The sequence below is a fragment of the Ostrea edulis genome, chromosome 7, assembly GCF_947568905.1.
Source record: "Ostrea edulis chromosome 7, xbOstEdul1.1, whole genome shotgun sequence".
Taxonomy (NCBI): Eukaryota; Metazoa; Mollusca; class Bivalvia; order Ostreida; family Ostreidae; genus Ostrea; species Ostrea edulis.
Genome location: NC_079170.1, coordinates 57068491 through 57079403, shown reverse-complemented (window position 1 = coordinate 57079403; position 10913 = coordinate 57068491). Strand labels below are relative to the sequence as shown.

The window sequence follows — 10913 nt, the reverse complement described above, 5'->3', positions numbered from 1 at the left end:
CCAAACCTCGTTAATGATTTGAAATCGTTTTGTATGTTTTCAAAATGTTATATCCAGTTTTAATATTTTTATGCTCCGCCATGAATATGGCCGGGGCATATAGTGTTTGTCATGTCCATCTTCCATCCTTCCATCCTTCCATCTGTACTTCCATCACACTTTGTGTTTAGCTCAAACCTTACATGCTGATACATATTGGTATCATCTATTTAACTGCATCAATATTTTTTGACCTTGACATTTCCTTCTACCTTGACCTTACTTTTCCATATTTGGTGGTTAGCTCAGTTTCAAAGCAATTAATGAAGAATTTTTTGTCCCTTTCTGAATATGGCCAAGGCATATAGTAGAGGAGCGGATTTACAAGTCAAACTTAAATTAGATTGGTGTTTGCCTTGTCAGTTTTTAATATCCATATATGTAAATGAGAATCAGTATTTCATGCGAGTATAATATATTTCATTTTTCTCTTTTCTTAGAAGTAATTTTGAATAATGATAACCTTCCCATTGATAGCTAGGCAACATTTAACCAAATTGAATGCAAAATTGCTACAAGGGCGGGTCAATAAGTAACCAGCCTATCCTATTTCCAATTGACCAAGACGTTCACGATTTTTCATGCCTTGTTTCAATACATGTTTTATACCTGGGAACAAAATTGCACACATATCAAGTAATTCTTTAATAAGATAGTGAATGTCAAACATGACTAGTGATGCAAAGGCATGCTTTTCATCTAAAGTTGTGTATCGTGCTATAATTTGGTACTTGTATTTAAAAGGTAAAACATTCAAGGAAATACACAGCGAGTTAGCCAATGTTTATGGGTCTTCTGCACCATCTTATGCTCGGGTTAAATTCTGGGTAGGGGAATTCAAATGTGGTAGAACGTCTTTAGATGATAAAGCCAGGTCTGGATGCCACCGACGAAGAAATGTGTAAGAAAGTTCGGGATCTGGTATACCGATAGGCAAATTCAGGTGGAAGAAATAGCGCAGGCATTAGGCATTTCACATAGTAGCATTTCAACAATCTTACATGATTGGTTAGGTATTCGCAAGCTAACAGCCAGTTGGGTCCCCAAATCCCTTAGCGATGAGCGAATGGCAACCAGAGAATCAGTATACAGCGCCTTGTTGAAGCGTTTTAGGTCAAAAGATGATTTTCTTTTTGCATCTAGTGACTGTAGATGAGACTTGGGTTCATTATTATGAAGCAGAGAATAAAGCTCAGAGTCGTCAGTGGGTAGGGCCTGGGTCCCCGAGGCCAAAGAAATTCAAGACACAACCATATGCTGGCAAGGTGATGGTCACAGTATTTTGGGATGCAAAAGGCATTATTATATTGGACTTTTTACCCAAGAGTCGTACAATAACTGGAGTGTGCTATGCAAACTTGCTAGACCAGCTGAGAACCACCATCCGTGAAAAATGCCGAAGTAAACTCTCTAAAGGTGTTTTGCTGCAACAGGACAACACAAGAGTCCACAATTGCAAAGTTGCAATGGATGCTGTAGAGCGAAACAGGTATGAATTAATACCACATCCTGCCTATTTGCCTGACCTAGCTCCTAGCAACTTCTTCCTATTCCCTAACTTGAAAAAGGATATTCACGTCATTTCCGGTCTGACGAAAAAGTTGTGACAGCAGTTGAGGAGTGGGTCAATGGAAAGGACCCTGACTTTTTCAGTTCTGGGCTGATGGCACTTGAACACCGTTGGTCTAAGTGCATCACACTAGAGGGCAATTACATAGAAAAAGAAGAGGTGGATCTCAACCGCAAATAAATTAGGCCGGTTACTTATTGACTTGCCCTCTTATTTATCTTTATAGATATTTTCTTAGAATTTTGGTAAATTTGAATAATATTCAGAGTGAAATGAATGGGTGATACTTGAGTTAAATAGTTTAAAGATAAAAACATTTTGAAAAAAGGTGATTTTTTTTTTTATTAAAACGCTTCACTTTGCTATAGAAATAATACATTAGATGAATAAGGGAGAGTGTTAGAAAGGTTTTCCTTAATTGATTATATATAGCTCAGACTTTTGTTTTGAACAACATTTTTCACAATAACCATTAGAAAAGACTCCAACAAAATTTATGGTAATATCATGTAGAAATTTAAATAAATCATTGATTTTGCAAGATCTTGTGATGTCACAGGAGGGTGGAACTACTTTTCTTTAAAGAAAAATGGGTTCAGTATTTTAATTTTTTTCCACATTATGAAAAAATTCAACCTTTTTTCCATTGTGAATGGGGCAGAATATCAGGCCACGAGAAGGTACCGATCACTTGAAACAAAGGCTCAATATTGTGAACGTTTCTATAAATTAAAACTTTCCGTTGTTGAAAACTTTTCGCATTTTCATCATCTTCTTCAGAACCATCTGGCCAATTTCAACCAAACTTGGCACAAAGCATGCTTGGGTGAAGGGGATTCAAGTTTGTTCAGATAAGGACCAATGCTCTTCTCCAAGGGGAGATAATAACAAAATAGTGAAAATACATCAGGCAATCTAAGTAAAATTAGATCTTCCATCCACAGTTTTCGATACGTCACGTGGAAGCGGATGGAAGATCTAATTTTAATTAGATTGATACATCAGGTTAATTTCATTCAAACTTGGTATAAATCATCCTTGAGTGAAGGAGATTCAAGTTTGTTCAAATGAAGGGCTGTGAGATAATCTCAAAAATGCAACAATAGGGTGGGGTAATTTAAATATCTTCTCAAGATCCACTGGGCCAGACAAGTTCAAAATTACATTGAAGCTTTCTGATATTGTGCAGATTCAAGTCTGTTAAATTCATGTCACCTAAGGATAGAGTGGGGCCACAATAGGGAATCAAAGTTTTACATGCAAATATATAGGAAAAAGTCTTTATAAATCTTCTTCTCAAGAACCACTTGTCCAGACAAGTTCAAATTTACATGGCAGCTTTCTGACATAGTGCAGATTCATGTTTGTAAAAATCTTTGCCCACAGGGGTAGTTGGGGCCACAATTGGGGATCAAAATTTTACATGCAAATATATAGGGAATTTTTTAAAGGAGACTCATGGGGCCCTTATTTTGATATTGCATTACAAATGTCACATCGGGCGGGGCATTCATATCCTATGGACATATTTCTAGTTGTTATACAGATGTATGAAAATGCTTGAAGTAGCTCTCATTGAAGATTTTTAGTACCGTTGAGAGTCTTAAATCGGTAGGGATTCCTAAATCGATGGTATTCTCCATTGAGCATGCACATTCTTTTATGAAATCGAAATGTCAAAGAAAATTAAATCATATATAATTGTCATATACATGTAAAGATATACATCCAAAACAACAGCTTCAGAAGACTTTAAAGGGAAAGGCAACCCCAAATTTTTTTTACATGATAAATGATAGGATTAATTATATGATAAAAATTTGTCATACTTAAGCTTCGGTGCTAATTTGAAAATGTTAAAAATTGAAATTCCCACCATCTATAGAGGCTGCCATGATGTGGAACTCTTTTGTATTCAAGACCACAAAAATCAATAATTTTGATGTCACACCATCTGTTCCGGTTTTGATGAGATTCTAAGATCATCAAAGATGTGCATGTGGTAAATTTTATGAATAGATAGGATGATGCCTTCCTGTCATCAATGTTACTTGCATTAATGCAAAGGGGCAAAGTGGAAAAAAGTTTTTTCAAAATTCCTGACCCAACCAAGTCATTTGAAAAGAAAAGACTGTAAACTGTGGATCCATCATTTGCGTAATGATAAGTTGAAGTTCCAGACATTTGTATGAAGAAACATGTACCGTCTGCCTGGTCTGCGACTCGACTGAACGTCTTCTTTTCTCAATTTCTTCTTGCGGAAGAACGGGCTCAAGTCTATACGGCTCCAAACTTAACTGTTCGTGACTTGTCATTTCTACAGTGCTGCTGATGATATAAACCAGAACCGTCATAAAAACTTCAATGGCCGCTCTCTTAGCAGTGGGTAATTTAAAATATATGATAGATAAATATTGATTTAATCGTTAAGCAAGGATTGTTGTTGTTAAAGACTGTCATATATGGTATGAGTAAGTAATACTTTATTCATAAAAGCAACAATGTGGTTAGGGTTGCCTTTCCTTTTAATGAAAAAAAAGTTATGTCCTTCAAAAATTGAACCCTCAAAAGATTATTCAGGTGCATACATATGCATGTTGGCATTTTTTATGCTCCCCTTCAAAGAAGAGGGGCATATTGCTTTGCACCTGTCAGCCGGTAGACCACATGTTGTCCACTCAATATCTTGAAAACTATTCACTTGATTGTAATGATAATTAATATGTAGGTTGGTTATGAGTAGAAGAACATCCCTATTGATTTTCAGGTCCAATGTTCAAGGGTCAATCCACTCTGGACGTAGAAAAAACTGTCCGTTCAATATCTTGAGAACCCTTTCCTTGACAGACATCAAACTTGGTACACTGGTACTCCTAAGAAATAGATTACTTCCATTAATTTTGAGATCGCATGGTCAAAGGTCAGGGGTCAAACTGGACATGGGAAAATGCTGTCTGCTCAATGTATTGAGAACCTTTTGCTTGGCAGACATCAAACTTGGTACACTGGTAAATCCTAAGAAGTAGATGACCCCTATTGATTTTGAGGTCACATAATCAAAGGTCAATCCACTCTTGACATAGGAAGATATTGTCTGCTCAAAATTTTGATATCCCTTTTCTTGACAGACATCAAACTTGGTACATTTTAAGGAATAGATGACCCCTATTGATTTTGAGGTCAAAGGTCAATCCACTTTGAACATAGGAAAATACTGTCCAATCAATATTTTGATAAACCTTTGCTTGACAGACATCAAACTCGGTACACTGGTATGTATTAAAAGGAGTAGATGACTCCTATATTCATTCTAGGTTCACATGGTCAATGGTCATGGTTCAAACTGGACATGGTAATTCGGTGTCTCCTATATCTTAAGAATCATTTGCTTGATTGACACCAAACTTGGTACACTGGTACACTCTAAGGTGTAGATGACCCCTATTTATTTTTAGGTCACATGATCAAAGGTCAATCCACTCTGGACATAGGAAGAAATTCTCCTCTGAATATCTTGAATTGTTTTGGCACTACTTTCCATTAAATGATGCACCCTTTTTAATTTTGCATTACAGGGAGTATATATTTCTTGTTAATTACACCAATCATTATATATATATATATATATATATATATATATATATATATATATATATATACATATATACATAAAGTACAGAAATAGCAATGAACTCTTAAATGAACATAACTGCCCTAAATGAAGAAATATTTAATATAAAGCACAGGAATTTTCACTTTATTTGGATACCCATTTGGTATATATATATAACATATATATATAACATGTAACCAGCGCGCTCGACCATCTAGGCAAGTCTTGCCTAGATGGTCGAGCGGTCTAGCGCGCTGGTTACATGCTGCTAGGAGATTTGGTTCCGCAGGTCGTGAGTTCAACCCCGGGTAGGGGCGGAAGTGGGTATCCAAATAAAGTGAAAATTTCTGTGCTTTATATATATATATATATATATATATACATATATATGTATATATACGTATATATAAAAATATATAAGTGTAATTAATTAAATACGGATCATGTGTACTTAATCATTGTTGGATTTTAATCGATCTTGTTACAATGTTTTAGCTGTTTTTTGCTTCATACCACCGAAGTAGGTTCCTTGAGGATACAAAAACTGTATATACGTCCACAGCACATTTGTTTTCTTCAGGCTAGATTGCGAGTTGGGATGTACCACGTGTTTCTGACGGACTGGCTGCAGATTTTTTCACGTGATCAAATTCTAGTGATCAACTTTGACGATTACACAAAAGACAAAAAGGAAGTGCTAATCAAAGTATCACAATTTCTGGAGCTGAGTGAGTTACAGAAAATGTATATTAAAGAGTTAGACGAAAATTTCAAATATACTTTTGTTTATATTGGCCGATTCGCCACGCACATATAAGATCGTATATTTTTATTTCAAGGTAATTGAAAGGAAATATATCATAGAAAATAATCAAGTAAAATTTATTTATTATGAAATTTAGCATATCCTTTGTAATGCAATATAATAATTAAACTTGTTTATAGTTGTCAGAATTTGTTTCCAATATCCTTTGTAAATTTTTACCAGTATCCAGTATATAAAATGTTAAAATCAATTATACGAAAGTTAATTTTGCCATAAGTTTGTGAAAAATATTGTAATATCTAACTGTCTTTAAAAATTATGTTGCAGGTAATCTTACGGCGGAAGAGTCAAGATTATTTTTTGCAAGCCACGCAAGAGAAAACCGCCGCTCCAATCGGACACGGGACATGGGAGACATGCTGGCAGAGACTAAGGAAATGCTTCGCGAGTTCTACAAGCCTTTCAATGTTAACCTTTCACAGTTACTGCAATCCAACAGATTTCTCTGGTCTTACTGAATTAGCAAGTCAATCAGGGAAAGCATAATGAAACATTTTATCATAAGATTAGCATGATTTATTGATTAAAGATGCTGTGTCTTAGAAAACAGAAGAAATACATTCAAAAGTTGTTCAGGTGCCATTTACCATATAGTGTAGAGTATATGGCTACAACATTCATTTATATTATCAGAAAAGTTTACAGTTATGATGTATGATTTATGAAGAAAGCTAAGTTCAATAGCCTGTGTGTAGAGTGTTATAATTAGTCAGAATCTTTTATGGTTGTGAAGCATGTTGATAATGATATTATTTGATGTGTTCATTTACATGTAGCATTCTGTAAATTAATTAATCTACCGTGGATTTTATGGCATATGGTAAACAAAATATGTTAGAAAGAAATTGGGTGCTTTCATTCGTATAATGAATAAAACTTTGTGTTTCCCTAGCTGATTCCATTAAGTGTAGTACATACATGCAAACTTGCTAAACCAGCTGAGAACCGCCATCCATGAAAAACGCCGAGGTAAACTCTCTAAAGGTGTTTTGCTGCAACAGGACAACACAAGAGTCCACACTTGCAAAGTTGCAATGGATGCTGAAGAGCGAAACGAGTATGAACCACATCCTGCCTATTTGCCTGACCTAGCTCCTAGCAACTTCGTCCTATTCCCTAACTTGAAACGTGGACGTCATTTCCGGTCTGACGAAGTCGTGACGGCAGTTGAGGAGTGGGTCAATGGAAAGGACCCTGGCTTTTTCAGTTCTGGGTTGATGGCACTTGAACACCGGTGGTCTAAGTGCATCACATTAGAGGGCAATTACATCGAAAAAGAAGAGGTGGATCTCAACCGGAAATGAGTTAGGCCGGTTACTTATTGACTCACCCGCATACTTGATTGTCAGAAACATTGGTACAGAAAAACAATGATTAGATGATATAAAGTTGAAATACAAATGACAGTGAAAATGCAGAGGTATATCATAGCACACTCCAGTTATTGTACTTCTCTTGGGTAAAAAGTCCAACATAACAACGCCTTTTGCATCCCAAAATACCGTGGCCATCACCTTGCCAGCAGATGGTTGCGTCTTGAACTTCTTTGGGCTCGGGGACCCAGGCCCTACGTAAAAGAAAATCATCTTTTGATCTAAAACGCTTCAACAAGGCGTTGTATACTGATGCTCTGGTTGCCATTCGCTCATCGCTAAGGGATTTGGGGACCCAACTGGCTGTTAGCTTGCGCATACCTAACCGATAATGTAAGATTGTTGAAACGCTACCATGTGAAATGCCTAATGCCTGCACTATTTCTTCCACCTGAATTTGCCTATCAGAGTATACCAGATCCCGAATTTTCTTACACATTTCTTCGTCGGTGGCATCCATTGGGCGTCCAGACCTGGCTTCATCTTCTAAAGACGTTCTACCGCGTTTGAATTCCCCTACCCAGAATTTAACCTGAGCATAAGTTGGTGCAGAAGACCCATAAACATTGGCTAACTCGCCTTTGCATCACTAGCCATGTTTGACATTCAATATCTTATTAAAGAATGACTCGATACGTGTGCAATTTTGTACCCAGGTATAAAGCATGTATTGAATCATGACCGTCTTGGTCAATCGGAAATGTGATAGGCTGGTTACTTATTGACTCGCCCTCGTATAATGTTAAGTATTTCCAAGGTATCTTAATTTACCAATTGTAATGATAGCCATTCATTTAATAATTTCCCTCGGATTGGAACAGTGTAAGCATGAATTGTGTGTTGCTAAAACACGGAACGGAAAACGAAATGAAAGGGAACGGAAAATATTGTATGCAATAATGTTATGAGGTCAATTTTTTTTAAAATAAGGCCACAGTTTTTCTATTTCTTGGTTTATGGATCCGCCGATCCTAATTTCTGGGGAATCGGAAAAAAATAAAATGCAAATTTCTTTCTTTTTTTTTTATTCCGCCGATTCTACCCATCAAGTCAAATCGAAAATGAAACAAAATGCATTTTCAATTTTACGAATAGAAAATCGTGAAACGCAAACCTATTGATTTGTATTTGGTAATCACTATTCGTTTTGCGAAATATCTTTATTCCGTATTTTTTAAAACCATGTAAACAGATATGGCTACGCACGATGACAGTAACGATACCTATATCTTTCCTGTCGACGAAACAGATGCCATCTGGCATTTCATCACGGAAAAGAAAAAGGAATTAATAGAAATAAATATTTCTCATACAATTGGCGGTATTCTTGCTGCTAACATAACATGAAAATGCCGTGCTATTTGGGTATTTAAAGATGAGAAGAAGGTACAGACTTTGTTAGCGACTTTACTAGATAGGATGTTCTATCGTTAAAGTGATAATGTCCTACGGACCCGGTTTGAGTGTGGTGAGGGCCTGTACCAAGACACAATTAGATTATTCTAACTAGTGACTTTATACCACAGCAGTACATGTCATAATAAATGTCATGTATTTGAATACCTGTACGTGCATCTCTGCCGTCAAAACTTCTAACAGGGAATAGAACAGTGTGAGAAATTGTTAGGTGCTTTTGATATTATAATGAATGCCTGTAAAAAAAAAATATGACCAGATAAAACTCAGAAAGGTATGAATATTTTTCGTAAATTAGTATACCTTGTGTAGTGGTGGAAAGAATTTGAGTATCAAATAAAAATGAAAAATAAGAAACATTTCTTTCAAAAAGGTGGTAGATAATTCCATGGGCATGTCCATGTGGGGAAAATGGGGTTAAAAATTATTTCATAGGGGTATAAACATTCTGAAATTAAAAATGGAATTACTACATACAATTGTAATAGGGCTTATATTAATTTTTTTTTCTTTATGTTTACAATTTGTAAATGTAAAATCTTTATTGAGCATATACAGCAAAATTACTGAACAACATTATATAAATACTGGATACTTTACAACACCAAAGAGATATGACCTTATACATTCTCGGCTTATGTTCTACCAAAGTGTAACATAGATACATGTAATAGTTATCCACTGAATTTGAAATTGCATTTTTTTTCCAAAATTCATTACAAGTCACTCTAAAGAATTTTTTATCTAATGTTTTTAAAATACATGATTTGTTTATTTGTGCTCACGAATGATTTATTGAAAATAAAACAACGATAGATATTAAAAATGTTTATTCTATTTTTATTTTTTTTTCTTCCGACCGACCCTAAATTTTATTTTTAAAATCCGTAAACCAATAAATTAAAAAACTGGCCTAAAAGATTTGTCATGAACAAGGGAAGCAAAAATTGCACAGAGATCGGGAATTCATCCACAGAATCCACCAATTCATATACTTCATACAAATGTATATGTATTTTAAAATTCCAACTTACCATGAAAAATATTAATAGAGAGAAAAAAATAATCATACTGAAAAAGACCCAAAAAAATTCAATTATTTTATCCAATGAATAAAAGCTCCTCCCCCCCCGAAAGCAACATTGTAAAAGGTAAAATAATTTTTTCAACAATTTTCCCCAAAAATAGCCTTCAGAAATCGAACTTGCTTTTATTCGTAATTTAGTTCTACATATTATTTGTAATTATATATCACATCAAATTTTAAAGCGAACGAGTCCGGTGTGTATTTAAAGGTTTGCCTCATTTGGAACAAATTTATGTGAAAGTTTGTACATTTACCGATATCCTGCGGAGTAGTGTTGAACCCGAAGAGATACAGCTGGAAAGAAAGACTGAAACAGAACCAATGAAAACTTTCATGAAGTTTACGATCTATAGTATGAGGAACGAATTAACAGATATGAAATAGCCAAAAGGCTAATGGACAATATGCTTGAATGGAATTAAAAGGTCGTCTCATTATGAATCTAAATATTAAGATACAAGTATTTACAGGTGTAGTTTAGAGATAAACTGTTGGAAGGATTGGAGTGCTACGTTCACAATGTCTTTGTTAGTTGAAAAATAATATATCGGACACAAGATGTTTAACTTGCTGACTTAATAAGATCATGATTTGTTGTTGATATATACATACCACACCCCGTGTTGTAAGTATACACATACACAGTATTATGTGTAAATTTACATGTAAATGTGCGTCAATGACGTTTTGCCACGGGGGGGGGGGGGGGGGGGGGGGAACAGGTCCCCTATAATTAAGTCTCCCAAACAAAGTTTGGAGACATTGTTTTTGCTCGGTTCTTATTATTCTTCCGCTTCTTTCTCGCACCTAAAACTCTCCAACACCGTTCTCCGTAACCAGTTGATGAAAGTAATAGATATTCAAGGATATGATTGGCCAATGTATCTAGATGTGCAGAAATGTTTTTGTTTTCAGATTGAAGGGGTTAGAGTACATTTTGGGGGGATCAAATTGGGGTGGGGTTAACATAGAACTCTATGGGGGGAAAT

At 35.4% G+C, this 10913-nt stretch overlaps 1 protein-coding gene across 2 annotated transcripts in view; it reads left to right on the top strand.

The window, feature by feature from the left end:
* Nucleotides 1-6939, top strand: part of LOC125653322 (carbohydrate sulfotransferase 15-like) — a 38658-nt gene extending 31719 nt beyond the window's left edge. For both annotated transcript variants that reach the window (XM_048882748.2, XM_048882749.2), the window contains exons 7-8: nt 5803-5950; nt 6316-6939. In XM_048882748.2, the coding sequence (XP_048738705.2) occupies nt 5803-5950; nt 6316-6506 (339 nt within the window). In that variant the 3' untranslated portion in view covers nt 6507-6939. The remainder of the gene's footprint in view (nt 1-5802; nt 5951-6315) is intronic.
* The last annotated feature ends 3974 nt before the right edge of the window (nt 6940-10913 follow it).